General features: G+C 42.2%; 1 protein-coding gene and 1 long non-coding RNA gene across 6 annotated transcripts in view; one reads left to right on the forward strand and one right to left on the reverse strand.

The window, feature by feature from the left end:
* Nucleotides 1–592: 592 nt before the first annotated feature.
* The window catches only part of TRIM33 (tripartite motif containing 33), a 133156-nt gene continuing 109034 nt past the window's right edge, over nucleotides 593–24714 (forward strand). For 4 of the 5 annotated variants that reach the window (XR_014844458.1, XR_014844459.1, XM_021090006.2 and 1 more), the window contains exon 1: nucleotides 736–1287. Coding sequence is in view for 2 of the 5 variants with exons in the window: in XM_021090006.2 (XP_020945665.1) it covers nucleotides 762–1287 (526 nt within the window). In the remaining 3 variants the exon portion in view is untranslated. Of the gene's footprint in view, nucleotides 680–735; nucleotides 1288–24714 lie in introns of those variants that run through there. The other variant, XM_085023530.1, reaches the window with a different exon arrangement.
* The window catches only part of LOC146404185 (uncharacterized), a 32946-nt gene continuing 19809 nt past the window's right edge, over nucleotides 11578–24714 (reverse strand). The window contains exon 3 of the long non-coding RNA XR_014844553.1: nucleotides 11578–11819. This is a non-coding gene — a long non-coding RNA (uncharacterized LOC146404185). The remainder of the gene's footprint in view (nucleotides 11820–24714) is intronic.

A 24714-nucleotide genomic window follows, 5' to 3' on the forward strand; every position in this document is an offset into this window, starting at 1 on the left:
AAATACTTCAGTTGACTGGGTTTCTGATAGGTACCAATGTCAGAGCATCAATCACTTTAAGAAGCTAAAAACGGCTGCTAAAGTTTTTTTCCCCCCCTCAGTGGATCTTTTCAGCCTATTTCTGTCTGGTACGTCACCATTAAAAAAAAAAAAAAAAAAAAAAAGCTTCACTCTGCGGCTCCCCTGAGGTACAACCCCCCAAAGGAACGCGGCGGGTTAAAGCTCAGAGACCCAGGAGGCCCGGGAGTCTGACCGTGCGCGGAGTGAGATTTCGGCGGAGACGCGCCCGCCCCTGGGGACAGCGCCGCCCGGGAGACGCTCGCGGGCAGGAACCAGCCGCGGCCTTCTACCCCTTTCTCGCTTCTCCCCGCATCGCCGCAGCGTCTGAGCTTTTAACCACGACCTGTCAAAGGCGTCATCTGCCCCTGGGTTTAAAGGCTCACTTGGAGCGGAACCCCGGTGGCACATACTCAACCGACCAGCCCGGCAGGTCTGGAAGGGAGGCGAGGGCGCCTGCGCGCCCGCGTTCCGAGTTCCCGCCTCCCTCCGGAGGACGTCCATGCGTACGTGCGCGCGCCGCGTCCGCCCTCCTGAAACCGCGCGACGCGAGGGTGGGGGAGCCGCGTGCGCGCGCGCTCTCGTTCGTTCTCTCGCCTGCTCGTTCTCGGCGGCCGCTCTCGCTGCGGCTGCGGCTGGGGCTGGGGGCGGCGGCGGCGGCGGCGGGCGGCGCGGGGCGGTCCGGCGGGTTCAAAGAGGAAAACATGGCGGAAAACAAAGGCGGCGGCGAGGCTGAGAGCGGCGGCGGGGGCAGCGGCAGCGCGCCGGTAACTGCCGGGGCCGCCGGGCCCGCGGCGCAGGAGGCGGAGCCGCCTCTCGCCGCTGTGCTGGTGGAGGAGGAGGAGGAGGAAGGCAGCAGGGCCGGCGCGGAGAGCGGCGCGGCCGGGCCCGACGACGGTGGGGTAGCCGCGGCCTCCTCGGGCTCGGCCCCGGCTGCCTCTGCCCCTGCAGCCTCCGTGGCCCCTGGAGTTCCAGGGGGTGCGGTATCGACCCCGGCCCCAGCTGCAGCCTCGGCTCCGGCTCCGGCTCCCTCGGCGGGGCCGCCTCCTGGACCGCCAGCCTCGCTCCTGGACACCTGCGCCGTGTGTCAGCAGAGCCTGCAGAGCCGACGTGAGGCGGAGCCCAAGCTGCTGCCCTGTCTTCACTCCTTCTGCCTGCGCTGCCTTCCCGAACCCGAGCGCCAGCTCAACGTGCCCATCCCGGGGGGCAGTAACGGCGACATCCAGCAAGGTGAGCGGGAGGCCCTGACGCGGTCTGGGCCGAAGGGGATTTGTAGGGCCGAAGAGGATCTGAGGACCGAGGTGCTCGGGCCCGGGGTTGCTCTGACCGGCGTGATCCTGAGGGGTCTGAAAGGTGAAAGACACGGCTCCTGGGACAGTTCCGTGGACCTCCAGAGATACGGAGAGGGTGAGGGGAGGGGTGCCGGCTCCGAGAGACTGGGGGAGGGGACACCGGCTGCAGGAGAGGTTTGCGATGTGTGGATTTGGGCCGGGAAGGCGTGGACTCCGGCGGAGCGCAGGTTCGGGGGCCGGTGGGCCGGAATTGGGGGGGGGGTCTGGGAATCCGCTTGCGGGAAGCGTTTTGGAGTGAAGGCCCAGCCGCGAGAGGTGTTGCGGAGGGTGTAGGTGAAAGATAAGGGCAGTAAGGATGAATTGCCATAGAGGGAGAACTTGACCTGTTCAGAGCTAGGGGAAAGAAAGATTAGTGATTAAATAGAGGAGGTTAAAGGGGCTAAGAGAAGGTATCTGGAAGAAAGTAATTTTAAGATGATATTGAGAAGGAGGAACTCTGGAAACAAAATAGCTGTGGGGACCTTGCATGCTTAGGGAAAAATTCTAAGGTTTAGGGGTGAAGGAGAAATGAACTTTGAAGGGAATTGGGAGTTAGGGAGAGCTGGGCACGAATTTCAGTTCCTTGTACATTAATGAACCCTTGGTGTGGAGGAGGTGGGTACTTGGGACAGTGGTTGTGACAGTCAAGAGAAGGTCAGGGAAACTTTATTGAAAAGGAAACCCTAGACAGGTCTCTTGAAGGGTGAGTAGCTCACTGAGTTGGAGAGTATTCAGGGCACAGGACACCTTACACATCCCTGGAACCAAGGAAATTAGGTTGGTTTGATGGGCTGAATAGGTAAGGGGTCTGCAGTCTCTTATCTGAAACCCTTGGGACCAACGGTTCTGGATGTTCAGTAGTTTGGAAATTTTTCTTTTTCCTGGTAAGGTCTCTGATACTCCAGAAGGATCTGGGTTAACAACTCATTATCAAACATGAATTTTTTTTAGTGAAGCATGTGTATTTCACTTTAATGGGGCAGACAGCCTCCTGCAATTCAGGGTGGGTTTTGTTGCAAGCTTAAGAAAGAAAACTTTAAAATCTCAAAGCTTTTGAATTTTGGAACTGCAGGTAAGGGGTTCTGGTACTAAAGGGCTTGGGATTCTTTCTGTAGTGTGTATCCTGTGCAGTATAGATAGACTAAAGGGAGTTCCCAACAGACTTTATTATGTCAGGAGGATGAAAGGATCACATTTGTGATCTAGAAAGATCGCTTGGGGGCATATTGAAGGGTACAGGAAGAAAAGATGTGAGGCAGGACCAGTTAGGAGAATCATGGCGGTAAATCTGGGAGAAATTAGTGTTTGGAGTAGGTAGTAAAGGACTGATACCAGGTGTTAAAGAAGGAGGTGTATTTTTGGTATGGGGGACTGTCTACTTTGTCACTTACTACTTGTGGATAGATTAATTTTTCTTTTCTCTTTCCTTTTTGGCTGTCCTGTGGCATATGGAGTTCCCTGGCCAGGGATCAGATTGGAGCCACAGCTGCAGCAACGACGGATCCTTAACCCACTGTGCTGGGCTGGGGATCAAACCTGCATCCCAGCGCTCCCAAGATGCTGCCGATCCTGTTGCGCCCTAATGGGAACTCCAGGGAAATAGATTAATTTTTCTTGGCTTCAGTTTTCTCATTTGTGAAATAAGGACAAGATTATTGACCTCATAGGGTTATTGATAGGATGAATTAAGTGACTGGTACATGGTCGTTATTAATGAAATGGCAGCTAGTTTATTGTTGTGGTAACTCATTGTAAGTAGCTATGGGAATGGAGATGAGGGGCCGACTGAGATTGGTGTGAGAGAGACAGAAGTATCTAGCTGAGGTCTAGGTTTCTTGTTTGGTGTGTGGCAGCGCTGTTAATGCAAATAAAAGAATTCAGCTACCGAAGCAGATGTGTGTGGTGGAGGGAGGATATAATGGTTTCAGTTTGGGATTTGAAGTATTATTGAGATCTGCAAGGAAGAATGTTATGTTAAGGATAAAAGTTTGATTGATGGAAAAGATGCTAAATGATGATGGTATATAGAGGGTGGATAATGGGTGTGTAACTAACTGCTCATGGCCTCATGAGTATAATAAGACATGTGGGATTCAGTGTTCTTGTGGGAACCTGGATTAGGTGAGAGATTTAGAGGGAAAACAAGATGAAAATTGTGTTTGATCGATGAGGCTGAGGGACTGAGGTTATGAAATTGGCTCTACGATATTTATGCCGGAGAGAGTAATAGTCTGAAAATTCCCTCTTCATCTCCATCCTTTGTTTTGAACTAGGAGAAATAAGTAGATGAGACTGAATACTGTCAGTCTTAAGGTATTGTTGCTTTCTATTTTTTTCTTTTTCTTTTTTGCTTTTTTTTTAGTGCTGCACTTGAGGCATATGGAGGTTCGAAGGCTAGGGTTTAATCAGAGCTATAGCTGCTGGCCTACGCCACAGCCATGGCAATGATAGATTTGAGCCACGTCTGCTGCCTGTACCACCACAATGCCGGATCCTTAGCCCACTGAGCCGAGGTCAGGGATCGAACCCACAACTCATGGTTCCTAGTGGGATTCGTTTCTGCTGTGCCAGGAGGGGAACTCCCTATTGTTGCTTTCTAACTAGTATCTAAAACAAAAGTCTTGAAGCTACCATGTTTTTAGACAGGGCATCTAGAAAGCGACTGGTTAGTATAAACTCTTGTATGTATCCTTTGCTTTGCCTTTTTAAAAAAATCAAATATGCTGTTCTGGAAGGAACACTGGAATTGGAGTCAGGAGACACAGTTTTGCCACTTAATTGTTTTCTGGTTCCCTCAGGTTCATAATGTTTTCTGTCCTTCAGTTTCTTTATCTCCAGTGTGCAGCTAGTAGTCCTTCACTTGTATCTAAGTCAAATTAAATAATGTGAAAATGCTTTTATAAACAAATGCTTTGCAAATGTTAGGAATTATTAAATAACCTGTGATTCCACCTCTGGTCTGGGTAGTCATACATAGTTGGTAGTTTAATTCACCATCTTAAGTGGTTCTGAAACAATGATACTACCCTCCCTCCTAATGGCCTTTTTTTTTTCCTGTTCCTCTGATAACACCAAAGTTATTCAAACCCTTTAGCTCTTCTCTCTAGACTGATGATTCTCCAAGGGTGTGTTTTGGACTAGCAGCATCAGCATCATCTGCAGTCTTGGGCTCTACTTAAGATGTTCTAACCAGAAATCTTTTTTAGTAAGTTGTCCAGGTGATTTTGACGTACACCGAGTTTGAGATCTCAAGAGTGGAGGGCTCTTCGCTTCAAATGTTGCCTGTGCAGAAATACCTTCTCTTGACTGCATTTTTGTTTAAAAAAGGCTTTATTTTTAAAGAGCAGTTTTAAGTTTACAGCAAAGTTAAACGGAATATATGGAGGAGTTCCCATCGTGGCTTAGTGGTTAACGAATCCAACTAGGAACCATGAGGTTTCGGGTTCCTTCCCTGGCCTTGCTCAACAGATTTAAGGATCCGGCGTTGCCATGAGCTGTGGTGTGGGTCGCAGACGCAGCTCAGATCCCGAGTTGCTGAGGCTCTGGAGTAGGCCGGCGGCTACAGCTTCAATTCGATCCCTAGCCTGGGAACCTCCGTATGCCTCAGGTGTGGCCCTAGAAAAGACAAAAAAACCCAAAAGTGGAATAAATGGAGATTTCCCATAGATCCCTTTCCCCCAGACCTACAGTTTGCTCCCCAACCAGAGTATATTTTTTTTAGAGTCGATGGCCCTTCATCATAATCACTGAAAGTCCAGAGTTTATATTAGGTTTCTCTCTTAGTGTTGTACATTCTGTGGGTTTCTACAAGTGTATAATGATATGTATCCTTTATTATAATATATAGAGTATTTTCACTGCCCTAAAAAATTCTTTGTGTGGCTGCTCCTTTTATAGTTTGCTCTCTGTATCTGATGTTTTTGGAACCAACTCCCTGAGGTTACTGAAGGACAATTGTAGTCTTCCTGGTCACTCTGACATTTTACCTTTTTCTTTCTTTTCTTTTTCTTTCTTTCTTTTTTTACTCTTTAGGGCCACACCCTGGGCATATGGAAATTCCCAGGCTAGGGGTTGAATCACAGCTGTAGCTGTCGGTCTGTGCCATAGCTATAGCAACACTAGATGCGAACCGCATCTGCTACCTACATCACAGCTCACGGGTCTTTAACCCACTGAGTGAGGCCAGGGATTGAACCTGCATCGTCATGGGTGCTAGTCAGATTCCTTACCCACCTCTTTTTCTTTTCTTTTGCCTTCTAGGGCTGCACTTGCAGCATATGGCAGTTCCCAGGCAAGGGGGTCAAACTAGCCTATACCACAGCCACAGCAACACGGAATCTGAGCCCTGTCTGCAACCTACACCACAGCTCACGGCAGTTCCAGATCCTGGCCACTGAGCAAGGCCTGGGATTGAACTTGCAACCTCATGGTTCCTGGTTGGATTCGTTTCTGCTGTGTGGGACGGGAACTCCTGTTCTTGTTACCTTTATTTTTTCACAGCACAGCTAAAATCCAAAATGTTTGCTTGTTTTTGTTTATTTGTTCCTTGTTTTCCACTAGAATAATGTTCAATAGATAGCTTTTTTTTTTACTTTGTAGGGCTGCATTCAAGGCATATGGAAGTGCTCAGGCTAGGGGTTGAACTGGGGCTGTAGCCGCTGGCCTACACTGCAGCAACACCAGATCGGAGTTGCATCTGCGACCTACACCACAGCTCATGGCAACGCCGGATCCCCGATCCACTGAGCGAGGCCAGGGATCGAACCCTTGTCCTCATGGATACTACTCAGGATCCTTACCACTGAGCCACAAGAGGAACTCCTCTATAGATAGCTTTTGAATGTGTGAGAATCATCTGGAGAGCTTTTAAAAATACCATTTTGAAAGAGTTTTTCCTGTGGCAGTTGGTTAAGAATCCCACTGCAGATTGACTTGGGTTGATGTAGAGGTTCGGGTTCCATCCCTGGCCCAGGAACTTCTATATGCCACGGATGCAGCCAAACACCGCCCCCGCCCCCCCAAATGAAAAAAGCAAACAAACAAAAAAACATTTTGAGACTGCTTCCACTGATTTGGGGATGACACCAGGAATTTGAATTTTTATTTATTTATTTTTGGAATTGGAATTTGAATTTAAATATTTTGAGGAGAAAAACTGATCTATGTGCTGTTGGAGTATTTGGGACATTAAAATAGATAAAACTAGTTAATATTTGTTGAATCAATAGCTTTTTAGAGGGCTTTTGTGATTTTTATTTTTTGAGTTTATTTCAGGTTGGTTAGAATAGTTATCAGTAGTGAGTATGTACAGCTCTATAATGTATCAATAAAAATACAAATATGTTGTGATATAGCTGAACAAACTCTCAAATGAGCTCTTAAAGGAGATGAGACTTTTGTTGCAGGGCATTTCCGAGACAGCACGGTGATGTGGATGAATATCTGGATTGAGGGTAACTTGCATTGGGTTCTACTATCAATTAGCTATGTAGCCTTGGGCAAGTCACCTGGACAGCCTTTCCAGGTGTGCAATATGAAGGAGTTGAGTTCCTATCCAGTAAAATTCTGTGATTCTGTTAGTGCCGTTTATGCAAACTTTTTACATCTTGTAAGTTTGGTATTCATATCTTTTGTGGGGAATAATGGAAGAATCAACGTGGAAAATGATTATGTTTCTGAATCTTCAACTTTTTGTGGTAACAGTCATACAGTAAGTGTGAGGGAATACCTCTCTCTGGGTATAGTGTGAAGGGCACCTCCTCACAGTGGTTCTGTTTTATCACTGAGCATAGTGAGCCACTCTGGGGATTCTTCTGTTTATGCCCTTGGAAGTTCTTGCCCCAGGAGTACATTATAATATATGGCAATTTGCTAGATCTTGGTGTGTCTCGTCGTCTGGGGATTTTGTAGGCCCTACTTTGTCTAATGCCTTATTTGACATAAACAGGCTTGAAGTTTTGAATGGTAACACAGTCATCAGCAACCAGTCATTAAAGATGTATCAAAGAACAACACTTTTTAACAACTTCTAGCAGTGTGGTTGGTTTAAGCACACACAATTCAGGAGGCAGAATACCTGAATTCATTTTTGAGCTCCATTGTTTACTATTTGAATGACAGTTGATATGTTACTTAACATCCATAAATTGAGAGTAATAATTATACCTCTTGCATAGTGTTGATGTGAGGATTAAATTAGTTAATACATTGTACATTGCTTCATATAGTGTCTGGTACTTGGTGAGCCTCAATAAATTATACTACTCTTATGTTTTTTGACTTCCAGTTGTCTCCCATTGCCCTTATGGTTGTCTCTATTTCACAGTAAGCAGGAAGAAGAGGCAGAAAGGTAAATTGTTGGCATTTTTTTTCTAGGTTTTTCTGATATTTAATGAAGTGCAGCACACCTGACAAAGTCATTTGTATTCCAAACCTCTTCAGCTACCTAAAATTTATAGTGTAAAAACTTGTAAACTAATGTTCTAAATGCTAATTCTTTACAAAGGCTAGTATCTGTACATCAAAAATTTTAGTTAGGAGATTCTAATTGCTTTTAATTTCCTCATATATACACTTCTTAACAGACGCTAAATGAGAATAGAACCTTAAAGCAGTGATTCTCAGTGTTGATCCATGCAACTTGGTGGGGGTGGGGGGTGGGGTTATTGTCTCTGATACCCTTTCAGGTGTTGGGAGAGTTGAAACTGCTTTCAATATAACACTGCTTCATTATTTGCCTTATTCACTGTTCTAACATTTATATTAACAACACAAAAGCAGTGATGAGTTTAAACTCCTCTGCGCCTTAGGAATAAAGATTGTGCCTTCAAGCCTCTAAAAAGGTCATTGTTTCTTTATTACCATTACATATTTAGAATAAAACCACCACCAACAAAAATCATGTTAGTTTTACTTTATGTCCTTGATGAAGCAGTAAGAATTATTTTTAAAATCTTGATCCTTAATATTCTGTGTGATGAAATGGGATAGTGCATAAAGTGCTTCTGCTGCAGACTAAGTAAGTCTGCAGTAAGAAAAGTACTTGTGCAGTTGTTTGAATTCTAAGCTAAATTAGTTGCTTTTTTTTCTTGGAAAATAATTTTTACCTGCAAGTGTATTTAACAGACTATGGCTTTGAGGCATGGATATTTGGCAGCTGTTTTCTTAAAAATGAATGAATTGAGCTTTGTTGCTTCAAGGAAGAACAACTGACGTTATAAATTGACAATGATAAAAATTGAGCTTTTAAATGAAAGTTAGGATTTTGGGAAACTGGTATTTGCTACCATGAGCTTGACAGCTTCTCATTACTTAAAGGCTTTTCTGATGAGATGGTAGTGATATTAACACCTTTTTTCTTTTCACCTTTCTTTCTTTTCATAGCTGCACCTGCAGCATATGGAAGTTACCAGGCTAGGGACTGAATCAGAGCTGCAGCTGCAGCCTATGCCATAGCCATGGCAGCACCGGATCTGAGCCTCATGTTGCAGCAACTCTGGATCCTTAACCCACTGAGCAAGGACAGGGATCAAACCTGCATCTTCACAGAGACAATGTTGAGTCCTTAACCTGCTGAGCTTCAACAGGAACTCCCTTAACACCTTTTTTTTTTTTTTTGATACTGTGCAATGAAATGTCAGCATTTGAAAAAGCTACGTATTGGACCAGTATTTCCCAAATGACCAGTGCATGACCAAAATCATGCATAGGGAAGAGACTCAAAATGCAAGACAGACCAATAGATTTTAATATAAAAGAGTAGTAAAAGTTCATCAGCATGGTTGGAAATTTCACATTGCACCTGACATTTAAGAAATAAATAAATACACATTAAAATTTTTGAATCGTATCAAAGAAGAATATCCATAGATTATATAAAAAGGCTATTAAAATACTCTTCCCTTTTCTTAAGTACTTGGCTCTATGAGGGCAAGTTTTCTTAGTACAGCCATGTACTTAAGAAAACTGCATTAAATACTAAGGAAAATATTTTTCAAACAAAACAACTTATCACAGCAGATTAAATGCAGAAGCATATTATTTAGACATCTTCCATTAAACTAGACATTAAAGAGGTTTAAAAAGTATAAAATCAGTGCCACTCTTAAAAAAAACTTTTTGTTTTGGAAATTATAGTTATTTCTGATAAAAATGTTACTTAAGGAGTTCTCTTATGTCATAGCAGGTTAAGGATCTTGTGTTGCCACTGCAGCAACTTGGGTCACTGCTGTAGATTTGATCCCTGGCAGGAGAACTTCCACATGTAGCAAGTGCGGCCAAAAAAAAAATGTTTTATTTATTGATTCTCTTTTTTTGGGGGGTGCTGCCCCAAGGCATATGGAGTTCCTGGGCCAGGGATCAGATCTGAGCTGCAGTTGTGAATCTATGCCACAGCTCTCTCTGGCAACGCCAGATCCTTAAACCCACCACAGCAGGCCATGGATTTAACCCTTGACCCTCACTATTGCAGTCAGATTCTTAACCTATTGTGCCATAGTGGGAACTCCAAAAAAGTTATTTAAACATGTGGTGAGTTTATTTTTAAACGAATTAATAAAATAATTTTAATGAAAGAAATTATTTTTTTTTTTTTTTTTTTTTTTTTTTTGTCTCTTGTCTTTTTGGTGGTTGTTGTTGTTATTGTTGCTATTTCTTGGGCCGCTCCCGCGGCATATGGAGGTTCCCAGGCCAGGGGTCCAATCGGAGCTGTAGCCACTGGCCTACGCCAGAGCCACAGCAACGCAGGATCCGAGCCGCGTCTGCAATCTACACCACAGCTCACGGCAACGCCGGATCGTTAACCCACTGAGCAAGGGCAGGGACCGAACCCGCAACCTCATGGTTCCTAGTCGGATTCGTTAACCACTGCGCCACGACGGGAACTCCAGAAATTATTTTTTTACATTAACATTTATTTATCGTAATAAAATATTTTAAAATTCTCAGTTTTTATTTCTAATACTGTACACATTGATGGATAAAAGTCATGTAAACAAAAACTTTTTGAGGTCCTCAATAATTAAGAGTGTAAGAGGGATTCTGAGGCCAAAAGATTTGACACCTGAATTTTTAAAGGGGCCAATAAGAAAGTGATAATAAAGAGTCATTGGAAAGAATGTCAGACCTAGAAGGTGGCAGATTCTCATACATCATTTTTGGGGTATGCATCACAATTCATAAAGAGCTTGCCCCTCAAAGAATGTAAAGATAAGAAAGATACTGGAGTTCCCCTCGTGGCGCAGTGGTTAACGAATCCGACTAGGAACCATGAGGTTGTGGGTTCGGTCCCTGCCCTTGCTCAGTGGGTTAATGATCCGGCATTGCTGTGAGCTGTGGTGTAGGTCACGGATGCGGCTCGGATCCCGCATTGCTGTGGCTCTGGCGTAGGCTGGCGGCTACAGCTCCGATTGGACCCCTAGCCTGGAAACCTCCATATGCCGCGGGAGCAGCCCAAGAAATGGCAAAAAGACAAAAAAAAAGATACTTAATAACTGAAGTTGATCTTTTGTAAATAACTCACTGTCAGTTTGCAGATTCCCCCTCCCCCCATTTATGACTGTTTGACTTAGTTCTTTCACTTTATTTTCCTGAGGACAAGTTTTGAGGTTGGGTTTACGGTGTTGGGTACATTAACCTATATGTCTTCTTTGGCCACAAACTACCTTCATCTATAACCAGCTTTTTTTTTTTTTTTTCCCCCCTTTGGCTGCACCTGCAGAATGCAGAAGTTTCCAGATTGGGGACTGACCCATGCCACAGCAGTGATAATATCAATCCTCAACTTGCTAGGCCACCAGGGAGCTCCCATAGTTTCTAGACCACATTAGTCACAAGGGAAAATGGGAAAAAAACAAGGATGAATGAACAAAAAACACATTGTTTTTAGAGAAATATTTAAAGTCTATGTGTTAATGATAGGTAAATAGTTTGAATTACGTGGTACTAGTGAATGATACCTTATGTGGAATCTCAGTTTCCAGACCAGAGATTGAACCTGGGCTGCTGCTGTGAAAGCACCAAGTTCTAACCACTATACCATTGGGGAGCTCCCAAATAATACTTCTTGAATGTTTGTTACATATGATTTATTGCTGCTTCTGTGAATTGTCCATATGTCTTCTATTTTTCTTTAGTTTGCTTATGTCTTTTTGATTTTGATTTATAAGTTTTTTTTTTTTTTTTGGTCTTTTTGCCATTTCTTGGGCTGCTCCCGCGGCATATGGAGGTTCCCAGGCTAGGGGTCTAATCAGAGCTGTAGCCGCTGGCCTACACCAAAGCTACAGCAACTCGGGGTCCGAGCCAAGAAAGTGACCTACACCACAGCTCATGGCAATGCCGGATCCTTAACCCACTGAGCAAGGGCAGGGATGGAACCTGCAACCTCATGGTTCCTAGTTGGATTCGTTAACCACTACGCCACGACGGGAACTCCTGTAAGTTTTTTTTGTTGGTTTGTTTTGTCTTTTTAGGGCTGTACCTGAGACATATGGAGATTCCCAGGCTTAGGGGTCGAATCGGAGCTGTAGCCGTTGGCCTACACCACAGCCACAGCAATGCCAGATCTGAGCTGTGTCTGTGACCTACATCACAGCTCACGGCAACGCTGGATCCTTAACCCACTGAGCGAAGCCAGGGATGGAACTGTCATCCTCATGGATCCTAGTCAGGTTCATTAACCACTGAGCCATGACGGGAACTTTGAATATGTAGATTAATTTGGGAGAAAATCCTATCCTTACAATGTGAATCTGCCTGTTAATAAACATTGTATGCCTTTCCCTTTGCTTAAATCTTTTATTTTTGAATATTATATAGTTTTTCCCCCAGAAAAGTCTTGTACATCTTTTATGAGTTATTATTATATACTTTATATTTTATTTTTGCTGTAAATGGTTTCCCTTAAATTACATTTAGTTGTGTTTGTTTTCTTGTTTTGCATTTCCTTTTTATTTTTTAAATATCTGAAGAATAATGACTTCATATTTATGTTTGATAATTCCATTATCTGAAGTTCTTGAAGTTTTATTTCCTATTTCCTGCTTCTGCCTACCTGTGATTATAGCGATGATGTCCAACGTTTTATAGTTTTGGATTGTGAGCATGTTACCAGGGCCTTTATCTGTGAATCCTGCCAGATCTGGCTTTAGGAACAAGCCTCCAAGCAGTGTTTTTCCTTTGCCTCTATCAGGTGCCACCAGTGAAAAAAATCACTGAAGTTAATTTTTAGTTTGGTGTTTCTTAGAACTGTCAGATGTTGATTCAGAGTTTACTTTATAGGCTGACCTGTATTTGGAACATCTCAGGAGAAAAATTTTTCCCCCACTCCTAAACCAGGCAGTGACTTTTTGGATTTATTTTTTTAAAAGTTTGCGGAGTTTCTGTCATGGCGCAGTGGTTAACGAATCTGACTAGGAACCATGAGGTTTCGGGTTCGATCCCTGGCCTTGCTCAGTGGGTTAAGGATCCAGCATTGCTGTGAGCTGTGGTGTAGGTCACAGACACAGCTCAGATCCCGAGTTGCTGTGTCTGTGGTGTAGGCCGGCGGCTTCAGCTCCAATTAGACCCCTAGCCTGGGAACCTCCATATGCCGAGGGTGCGGCCCTAGAAGAGACAAAGAGACCAAAAAAAAAAAAAAAAAAGTTTGCTGTTATTATTTGCTTATGTATGCACCCTCTGACCAAAGGGGTAATCTTTCTTGTGCACTTTATAGAGAGTCTTGGTTCTGATTAATTTACACAGGCTTCCCTGTTCTTTTGTTTATTCCCTTGTTTGTATATCCTAAGAAAGACTCCCTTAGGAGTACAATTTCTGAAGTTCTCTTTATTTTATTCTTATATTTAAATGGTAGTTTGACTGGATATGGAATTCCAGGTTAAAAATTTTTTTCTTCAGAATTTTGAAGGTGAATCTTCCAGTACTACTGATGGTAGTCTGGTTTTGCTGCTTTATTAACCCCAGTTAGGTTTTATTTATTTATTTATTTAGGATTTTTTTTTTTTTTTTTTGCTTTTTAGGGCCATACCCACAGCGTATGGAAGTTCCCAGGCTAGGCGGGGAATGAGAGCTACTACTGCCAGCCTACGCCACACCCATAGCAACGCCAGATCTGAGCCGCTTCTTAGGGCAACTCCAGATCCTTAACCTACTGAGGGAGGCCATGGATGGAACCTGCATCCTCATGGATCCTAGTCTGGTTTGTTACCACTGAGCCACAATGGGAACTCCTCGGAACCTTTTAATATTAATCTGTCCTTTTTTCTGAAGTATAATGGTGGCTCTCTATTTTGTTTCACTGTTTTTAAAAGTTCACTGCTTTTTCTGTTGGTTTTGTACTCTAGTAAGAAAATTTTTTTTTTTTTTTTTTTTTTTGTCTTTTGTTGTTGTTGTTGCTATTTCTTGGGCCGCTCCCGCGGCATATGGAGGTTCCCAGGCTAGGGGTTGAATCGGAGCTGTAGCCACTGGCCTACGCCAGAGCCACAGCAAGGTGGGATGTCTGCAACCTACACCACAGCTCATGGCAACGCCGGATCATTAACCCACTGAGCAAGGGCAGGGACCGAACCCGCAACCTCATGGTTCCTAGTCGGATTCGTTAACCACTGCGCCACGACGGGAACTCCGTTTTTTCATAAGAACCTTCCTCTCTTCACACCCTTCATAATATGAAGTCATTCTTCAAATATTTAAAAAATAAAGGCCCTTCCCCAACTCTTTTTGGAACCGTTACTATTTGAATGTTGACACTCCTGGGTTCATAGTCTCTCCTTTTTTTCACTTATGCTTTCCATCTCTTTGTTTTCTTTTTCTTTTCTTTTTTTGTCTTTTTTTTGCTATTTCTTGGGCCGCTCCAGTGGCATATGGAGGTTCCCAGGTTAGGGGTCGAATTGGAGCTGTAGCCACCAGCCTACACCACAGCCACAGCAACGTGGGATCCGAGCCTCGTCTGCAACCTACACCACAGCTCACGGCAATGCCGGATCGTTAACCCACTGAGCAAGGGCAGGGACCGAACCTGCAACCTCATGGTTCCCAGTCGGATTCGTTGACCACTGCGCCACGACAGGAACTCTTCTTTGTCTTATTCAACTGATGTCTGAAGATTGCCTTGACTTTATTTTCTCATCTTTTTTTTTTTCTTTTTATCTTGATCTCTTTTTCTGTCAGAGGCTTAGGCTCTCTCAAGCAGTGGGTAATCCTTGGTTCTCTTCCTATTTGAGTTGGTAAAATTCTAATTGGGAGTTCTGTGCCTGTTAGTTGTTGGACCTTACTTTAGGTCAGGGATTGGCAAAATTTGGTCCATGGGCCAAATCTAGCCTGTTGCCTGGTTTTAATTTTATGAAAATCAAGTTTATGTCTATAAATTAAAATTTTGGAACACAGCTATGTCCATTGGTTTGTGTTATATATGACTGCTTTCATGCTACAGTGGCAAAATGAGTAGTTGTGACAAAGACTATTGGTGTTCATTGCTTTTTTTTTGGACTCATTTGTGGCATATGGAAATTCCCAGGCTAGGGGTCAAATTGGAGCTGCAGCTGCTGGCCTACACCACAGCAATACCACATCCAAGCCATATCTGAGACCTATACCATAGCTCGAGGCAATGCCAGATCCTTAACCCAGTGAGCAAGGACAGGGATCAAACTGGCATTCTCATGGATACTGGTTGGGTTTGTAACCGCTGAGCCACAATGGGAACTCCTGTTTGTTTTTTGTCTTTGCCCATGACATGGGGAAGTTTCCAGGCCAGGGATCAAACCCATACCACACCTGAAATAATGCCAGACCCTTAACCCCTGAGCCACCAGGAACTCCCTATATTACTTTTTGGGGCATTACAAATTACAGTGATGAGTCATAATTTGATAGGCATGTGTATGTCTGTACTACAACATTTACAAAGATTTTTCAGTTACCAGTGCATACCTATCTTTTCAAACAAGAAAGAGAAAAGTGGATTTCAAATGTCATACTTTTAAGTCACAGTGGAATATGGGTTATTTTGTTTTGAATTAGTTGGCAAAGTGGTGTTTTTGTTTTTGTTTTCCTTTTTAGGGCTGCACGTGGGGCATGTGGAAGTTCCCAGGCAAGCGGTTGAATCAGAGCTGTAGCTGCCAGCTTATGCCACAGCCACAGCAATGTCAGATCTGAGCCCTGTCTGGGACCTACACTATAGCTCATGACAATGCTCAATCCTTAACCCATTGATCGAACCCATGTCCTCATGTATACTAGTTGGATTTGTAACTGCTGAGTCAAAACGGGAACTTGGGTAAAGTGTTTTTTACATGCTTTTACTATAGCTTTGCTAAAAGAGCATATAACACGTAGACAGTACCAGACTAAGTACCGGACACGATATTTCCGATTCACAGGAAAGCAATAGACAGAAAAATTAGAAAATCTAAAATGGTTTATCTCATCACAGCAGAATTTTTTAGAAATAGAAAAGTGAAACCAAGATTTTTCACTCTGAAATGTGGCTCAGAAGTAGCTGAGCTGAAATTTACTGCTTTCATTCTGAATATTGGTTGGGAGGTGAAGATCCCTTGTGTGCATATTATGTGACTGATTTTGGCTTTTTGCTTTTGGTTGTAATCCAGGGTGTTTTAACATTGATTTTTTTTTTTTTTTTAACTTTTTTTAGGGCCGCACCCAAAGTATATGGAAATTCCCAGGCTAAGGGTCAAATTGGAGCTTCACCTGCCAGCCTACACCACAGCCACAGCAATGCCAGATCCTTTAACTCATGAGTGAGGCCACGGATTGAACCCACATCCTCATGGATCCTAGTTGGGTTACCACTGAGCCACAACAGGAACTTATGATCGAGTTTTCCTTTTCTGTTTTCTGTCCTCAGTTTTGTCATTTCGCAAGAGGGTATCTGAATTATTAAGGGCAAGAGAGAATTAGACATGGGTAGGTTTATTTGAATCTGACTAGACTTCATGTTCCTTATCTGTAAAATAACATCAGCTCCAAGTTAACATTTTTTTCATCTCGTCTCAGTTGGTTATAAAAATTCTGTCAGGGAGTTCCTGTCATGGCTCAATACTAACGAACTCGACTAGTATCCATGAGGACTCGGGTTCAATCCCTGGCCTTGCTCAGTGAGTTAAGGATCCTGTGTTGCAGTGAGCTGTAGTGTAGGGCTGCAGCTTCAGTCCCAATTCGACCCCTTGCCTGGGAACTTCCCTATGCCATGGGTGTGGCCCTAAAAAGACATTTAAAAAAAAAAAACAAACAACCCCAAAACCTCAGGAAATGTTATCTTAATTTCTCTCTCTCTCTCTCTTTTTTTTTTTCTTTTTATGGCTACACCTTCCGCATATGGAAGTTCCCAGGCTAGGGGTCAATTTGGAACTGCAGCCTCATCTTATGCCACAGCCATAGCAATGCTGGATCCTTAACCCACTGATTGAGGCCAGGGATGGAACCCACATCCTTACAGAGACAATGTCAGGATCTTAACCCTCTGAGCCACAACAGGAACTCCTACATTTTTTTTTTTTAAACAAACCTATTAAGGCACAATGGTAAAATTTTACCTGAATGTGGCTCTCCCATATGGAGATAATAGACCAACCTCAGATAAATGTTTTCAGGGGCTAGACAGGTAATTCGTCTAAGACTTACAGAGTATCACAGCTTCCCTAGCCTAAGAGCAGTAAAAATTAAACTTAAAAATACTTCCTTGGGAGTTCCCGTCGTGGCGCAGTGGTTAACGAATCCGGCTAGGATTTGAGGTTGCGGGTTCTGTCCCTGCCCTTGCTCAGTGGATTAACGATCTGGCGATGCCGTGAGCTGTGGTATAGGTTGCAGACGCCGCCCGGATCCTGCGTTGCTGTGGCTCTGGCATAGGCTGGCAGCTACAGCTCCGATTAGGCCCCTAGCCTGGAAACCTCCATATGCCGAGGGAGCGGCCCAAGAAATGGCAAAAAAGACAAAAAACAAAACAAAACAAAACAAAAAAACTTCTTCCTGGCCAAAGAATAAGACAGACTGCCAGTTTTTCACCTTTGTCCTTATTCAGAATCTGATTAGTCACTTTTATTAGACTTGGATATAATTAATTTATAATTAGATTGATATCAGTTTTAAAAGTTTAAGTACTTATGTAAACTTTTCCCTTTAGAATTAATTTCACTAAGTGATATTGTTATATTTTAATAAGAATTAAGTATCATTAGAATGATGAGTCTTTTTTACTATCTAGTAAGATAGACAAGAAAAAAACTTAAGAGAATTTTCAAAGTACGAATTGTGTAGTCACATTTGCTAAGTTGAAATACTGAAAATAGTGACTAGCAAGTGCCCAAAAGTATTTAATCTGTGATACAGATGTCTTAAGAATTTTACTAATTCTGTACCAAACCATATTATAATAGATGTTGAAATTTACTTACCTGTTCTTCCTACTTCTAAAAACACTCAAGTTTTACATGTTCCAATGGAGTTAGACGAGTGGTTCTCAGCTGATGTGTCATATATAGCAGCATGTTACACTTGAGCACTTCACAGGTCTAATGCCAAATTTTGAACCGTGTGAAATTAATTTTTATTACAATGGCACATTCAGTGTCTATTTGTTTTACTCTTGAGTGCTGTGGGTCATTTAATGTGGCATAAAACATGATGCAACTTGCTTCTCCTTGCACAAGTTTGGGAAAAGGCAATCTCATGCCAAAAAAAAGTTGTATGAAAACTTTGCCATTTCAGTAGAGAACATGGTAGTAGTTTTGTGATGGGACACTAAAATGTTTAGTTTTTTGTTTTGTTTTGTTTTTTTTAATCTTTGGCCACGCCCATGACATTTGGAAGTTCCCAGGCCAGGGAACAAATCCACACCACAGGAGTGACCCCTGCCACAGCAGTGACGACATCAGATCTTTAACCTGCTCTGACCCTGGGAAATTCCCAAAATATTGGTTTATTTTATTTTTTTTGTTTGATTGTGCCATTCATTTATTTATTTGTTTTTAAAGTTTTACTGAAGTATAGTTGATGTACAAGGTTGTGAATTTCTGCTGTACAACAGAGTGATTCAGTCATACATGTAACATATCCATTCTCTTTCAGATTCTTTTCCTATATAAATTATCACAGAATATTAGGCAGAGTTCTCTGTGCTGTACAGTTTATTTTTATTGATAAGTATAATTTTAAAGTAAATGTCCTGTTGAAATATACATGAAAAGAGTATAAAAATCTGAGGTATATAGTTCAGTAAATATGCATAAACATACTTGTAAATCCAGCAACTGGAGTAAGAAAATACATTATTATCACCCTTATAAGCCTGTACTCTTTGTGTCCCCTTCTAGTTACCACCTGTGAACCTGACTTCTGGCGTCATGGGTTAATATGCCTGTTTTAAAAGTTTATTTAGGACTTCTCTTGTGGTGCAGTGGGTTAAGGATCCAGCGTTGCCACTATCACTGGCGTGGGTTGCTGCTGTGGCCCAGGAACTTGCACATGTCATGGGCACAGCATTCCCCTTCCCTGCCACCCCAAAACAAAACTTTATGTAGGACTAAACAGTATATACTAGTTTGTGACTGCTTTTGCTCAACATTTTGAGATTATTTATGTTGCTCATGATTGCAGTTTGTTCTTTGTCTTCACAGCATTCATTGTATGAATATACTAAAATGTATTCATCCATTGAGATGTTGATGACTATTTGTTTATAGTTTAAAGAGATATGTTCACATAACATGTGTCTTGGGGGAACATGTGCACACATCCTGTTCATTATGTATGTTAGAGTGGAGTTGAGGAGTCCTAAATTGCATTTGAGTTCATCTTTACTAGATATTGTCAAACAGTTAAGTTCTTAAGTGGTTATATCAATTTACACTTCTGCCAGCAGTGTTTGAGGTTTTTAATTGCTTCATGTTCTTACGATGTTATGTGTCTTTGAGATTTTGGCCATTCCGACGGGTGTGTTATAGGTACAGCGTTGTAATTTAATTTGCATTTCCCTGATAAACTATAAAATTGAGCACCTTTTTTGCATCGTTATTGGCTTTTGGATATCTTCGATTGTGATAATGCCTGTTCATGTTGTGTCCATGTTCCCCCCGCCCCCACAGTGGGTCGTCTGCCTTTTACCAAATGCTTTTGTGGAATTCTTTGTATATTCCAAGCATGAGTCCTTTGTCAGGTATACATCCTATTCTGTAGTTTGCCTATTTAATCGCATTTTAAAAGCTTGAATTTATTTTAGCTTTTGAATAAGTGGTACTTTCGTATGGCTCAAAAGTTTTAAAAATACTCAAAGCTAAATAGTGAAAAGCCTTCCTTCCAGTTCTTGTCCTCATCCAGTTGCTATCTCCCTCCAAATATAATGTGTGTTAATAGTTTATTTGTTCCCCCCCAGTATATCCAAATGATTTTTGACAAGAGAGCCAAATCCATTTAGTAGGAGAAAGAGTATTTCATCAGCAAATGTTGGGACAACTGGATTTTGCATGTAAAAGAATGAAGTTGGACCTCTGCCTCCCCACCATATTGAAAAAAGTTAACTCAAAATGGATCAGCATCCTAAATGTAAAGGCAAAACTCATAAAACTCTTAAAGTAAATATAGGAGTAGCTAAATCTTCATGACTTTGGATTTGGTCTTGGATTCTTTTGTTTGTTTGTTTTTTTGCCATTTCTTGGGGCGGCTTCTGTGGCATATGGAGGGTCCTAGGCTAGGGGTCGAATCGGAGTGATAGCTGCTGGCCTACACCAGAACCACAGCAACGCAGGATCTGAGCCGCATCTGCAACCTACACCACAGCTCACAGCAGCGCTGGATTCTTAACCCACTGAACAAGGCCAGGGATTGAACCCGCAACTTCATGGTTCCTAGTCTAATTCATTAACCACTGAGCCACGATGGGAACTCCTTGGATTCTTGATATGACACCAAAAGCATGAGCAATGGAAGAAAAAATTAATAAACTGGACTTTATCAAAATTAAAATTTTTGTATATCAGAGGACATTATCAAGAAAGTGAGGGGGCTCTTCTCCCCCTTCCCAGCAGCGCTGGGAGCTCTTTGCTTTCCTGTAATAAAGCCTTTGCTTGCTTGCAAAAACAAAAAAACGACAAAAAAAGAAGGTGAGGAGTTCCCATTGTGGCTCAGTGGTTAATGAACCTGACTAGGATCCATGTGTATGTGGGTTTGATCCCTGTCCTTGCTCAGTGGGTTAAGGATTCAGTGTGGCCATGAGCTGTGGTATAGGTCACAGACAAGGTTTGGAACCCTAGTTGCTGTGGCTGTGGTGTAGGCTGGCAGCTACAGCTCGCATTCAACCTCTAGCGTGGGAACCTCCATATGCTGTGGTGTGGCCCTAAAAAGAGCAACAAACAAACAAACACCCCCAAAAGTATAATGGAAAAGATAAAAATCATTAAAAAAAAAAGTGAAAAAACAACTTGCAGGATGGGAGACTCAGATAGAAATCTGGTACCTGGAATAAATAAAGAATGCTTACAATGTAATACTTAAGACAAACAATACAATTAAATAATGAACAAAGCATCTGAATGGATAATTCTCCCAAGAATTCTAGTGGCCAGTTAGCGCGTGAAAAGGTGCTCAAGATCATTCATTAGAGATGTAAATCGGAATCCACTGAGATACCATTTCACATCTACTAGGATATTTCCAATGAAGAAATCAGAAAGTGTTGGCAAGAATATGGAGAAATGTGAACCCTTGTGCATTGCTGGTGGGAATGTAAGAGGATGCTGCTAAAACTGTGAAAAACAGTTTGGCAGTAGTGGTTGGATGGTTACATAACATTGTGAATGTAATTAATGCTTCAAAACTTAAGTACATGAAAATGGTTAAAATGGCAAATTTTTATTGTGGTAAAACATACATACATAAAAAATACTTCTTCTTTTTTTTTTTTTTAAGCCACACTTTTGGAAAAAGGAAGTTCCTGGGCCAGGGGTTGAATCCTAGCCCCAGGTGCAACCTACATCAGAACTGTGGCAATGTCAGCTCCTTAATCCACTGTGCCACAGTGGGAATCCCACTTCATTTATTTGTTTGTTTGTTTTGTCTCTTTAGGGTCTCACCTGTGGAGTATGGAAGTTCCCAGACTAAGGGTCAAATTGGAGCTTCAGCTGGCAGTTTATGCCACAGCCATGGCAACACCAGATCTGAGCTGCGTCTGTGACCTACACCATGGCTCATGGCAATGCTGGATCCTTATTAACCCACTGAGCAAGGCCAGGGATCGAACTTGAATCCTCATGGATACTAGTTGGGTTCATTACTGCTGAACCACAACGGGAACTCTGAAACTTCCACTTTAAAAAATGTTTTTCCTTCCAGAGGCATAAAAACTATTTATATTTTGTGTTTTAGAATTTAGCTACTCACTAAAATTTATTTGTATTCCCTAAATCAGTAATTGTGACACTTTCTCATTTGTGACATGAGCAAAGTGGCAAAAAATTCAGGTTGCCCAGTTCATGTGTTCTAAGCTCAGGGAGAACAAGATAATCTGCCTTTCGTCTTTCATGCTGGAAACTGTCCTTCTTGTGGTATGTTTTGTGCCATGTTTTACTCATTTTTTGTGCTTTTCTTTTTGTCTTTTGAGGGCCGCACCCACGGCATATGGAGGTTCCCAGGCTAGGGGTCTAATTGGAGCTGTTGCCACCAGCCTATGCCAAAGCCACAGCAACTCGGGATCCAAGCCGCGTCTGCAACCTACACCACAGCTCACGGCAATGCCAGATCGTTAACCCACTGAGCAAGGGCAGGGATTGAACCCGCAACCTCATGGTTCCCAGTCAGATTCATTTCTGCTGCGTCACAATGGGAACTCCTTTTTATGCTTTTTTTGTTTGTGATTTCATTGTTTAAGATGACCCCCAACCATAGAGCTGAAGCGCTGTCTGGTGTTCTCAAGTGCAAGAAGGCTGTAAAAAGAAAAACAAAAACAAAAACAAAAACATATTAGATAAGTTTTCTTCAGAGATTTATAGTATTATTGGAGTTAGGATGTTTTTGGCTTGAATTCGTTGTTAATGAATGAACCAAGATAATATATTAACTAAAGTATAACTAAACAGAAATACACTTAAAACAGGGTTGTCCACTGGTTGTTTTTATTTATTTGTTTGTTTGTTTGTTTATTTATTCTAGAGCTGCACCCAAAGCATACGGAAGTTACCAGGGTAGGGGTCAAATCAGAGCTGCAGTTGCCGGCCTACACTATAGCCACAGCAATGCCAGATCTGAGCTGCATTTGTGACCTACACCACAGCTCACGGTAACACTGGATCCTTAGTCCACTGAATGAGGCCAGTGATTGAAACTGTATCCTCATGGATACTAGTTGAGTTCCTTACCACTGAGCCACAGTGGGAACTCCCAGTGCATTGACTGATGAAAATGTTTTGACCACTACCCCTCAGAAACCTAACCCTGTGTTTTTCCTAGAGATGGTTCGGTATCATTTTTGTAGCAACTTTATAGAACATAACTATTGTGAATAATGAGAGCTGACCCTATGTATGTACAAATAGAAACCATTTTATTCTTTTATGTAAATGGCAACATTTAACTTTTTCATTAAAAATGTATCTTGAAGAGCTTTTTTTGTTGTTGTTGTTGTTGTTGTTGTTGTTGTTGCTATTTCTTGGGCCGCTCCCGCGGCATATGGAGGTTCCCAGGCTAGGGGTTGAATCGGAGCTGTAGCCACCGGCCTACACCAGAGGCACAGCAACGCAGGATCCGAGCCGCGTCTGCAACCTACACCACAGCTCACGGCAACGCCGGATCGTTAACCCACTGAGCAAGGGCAGGGATCGAACCCGCAACCTCATGGTTCCTAGTCGGATTCGTTAACCACTGCGCCACGACGGGAACTCCATATTTTTTTTTTTTTTTTTTTTAAAGAGCTTTTTTTTTGTTCTGAAAATTTTTTTTTTGGCCATGCCGATGGCATGAGGAAGTTCCCAGGCCAGGGATGGATTCTGTGCCACAGCAGTGACAACTCTGGATTCTTAACTCCCTTGGCCACCAGGGAACTCCTGAAATCTTTTATCTGATATTAAGATAGCCACCTTTTAAAAAATATAAGGGCTTTGGAGTTTTCTTGTGGTCCAGTGAATGAAAGATCTGGCACTGTCACTGCAGTGGCTTGGGTCACTGCTGTGTGTGGGTTTGATTATTGGCCCAGGAGCTTCCATGTGCTGTAGGCATGGCCAAAGATAAAAATTATATATATACTTTATATATATTATGTATTATGTCTATTTTATATATATATGTGTGTATAAAGGGCTTTATTGTGATAAAATTCACAAACCATATACATTCCTCATTTGTATCCTTAGGAGATTGATTCCAGGACCCCCATGCCAAGATCTGAGGATGCTCAAGTCCCTTATATCAAATGGCATAGCATTCACATGTAACCTATCCTTCTATATACCTTAAATCATCTCTAGATCATAATAGCTAATAAAATGCTATATAAATAATTCCAGCACGTGGCAAATTAAAGTTTTGCTTTTTGGCATTTTCTGCAAGTTTTTTTCTCTTTTGAATTTTTTTTTATCTGTAGTGGGTTGAATCTGCAGATGTGGAATCTGCTGATAATGGGGGGCTGATTGTATTTCATACATTTGAAGTGTATGGCTTATTGGTTTTAGTGTATTCATAGAGTTGTTACCACCACCTCAGTCAATTTTAGAATATTTTCATCATTCCAGAAGGAAACTCTACCCATTAATGCTCACTCACCATTTATTCATGGTACCCACTGATCTAGATCTAGACAACCATTCATCAATTTTTTTGTCTCTGTAGATTTGTTTGTTTTGCGCATTTTATGTAAATGGGATCATAAAGTATGTCATCTCTTGTGACCGGCATCTTTTATTTATCATAAAGCTTTCAAGGGTCATATATACTGTAGCAGTGTCAGTATACTACTCTTTTTAGTATTGAGTAATAATAACTCCAGGAGTTCCTGCTGTGGAGCAACAGGATTGGTGACCTCTTGGAAGTGCTGGGATGCAGGTTTGATCCCTGGCCTGGCACGGTGGGTTAAGGATCTGGCTTAGGCGAAGGTTGCACTTGGGGCTCGGATCTGATCCCTGGCCCGGCAACTCTGTATGCCTCAAGGCAGCCAAAAAAGGAAAAAAAAATTAAAAAATTAAAAATAAATAAAAAGTGTGACTCTCTCTTAAAAAAAATAATTCCATTTTATGGTTATCGTATGTTTTCTTTATACATCAGTTGAGGGACATTTGAGTTATTTCCCCTTTTTGGACTATTATGACTAATAATGCAGCTGTGAACATTTTTT

This window comes from Sus scrofa, chromosome 4, assembly GCF_054392235.1.
Source record: "Sus scrofa isolate SSC_HxYL_T2T_F1_AM1 chromosome 4, Sscrofa_HxYL_maternal_Yorkshire_Landrace_v2.0, whole genome shotgun sequence".
NCBI classification, from domain to species: domain Eukaryota; kingdom Metazoa; phylum Chordata; class Mammalia; order Artiodactyla; family Suidae; genus Sus; species Sus scrofa.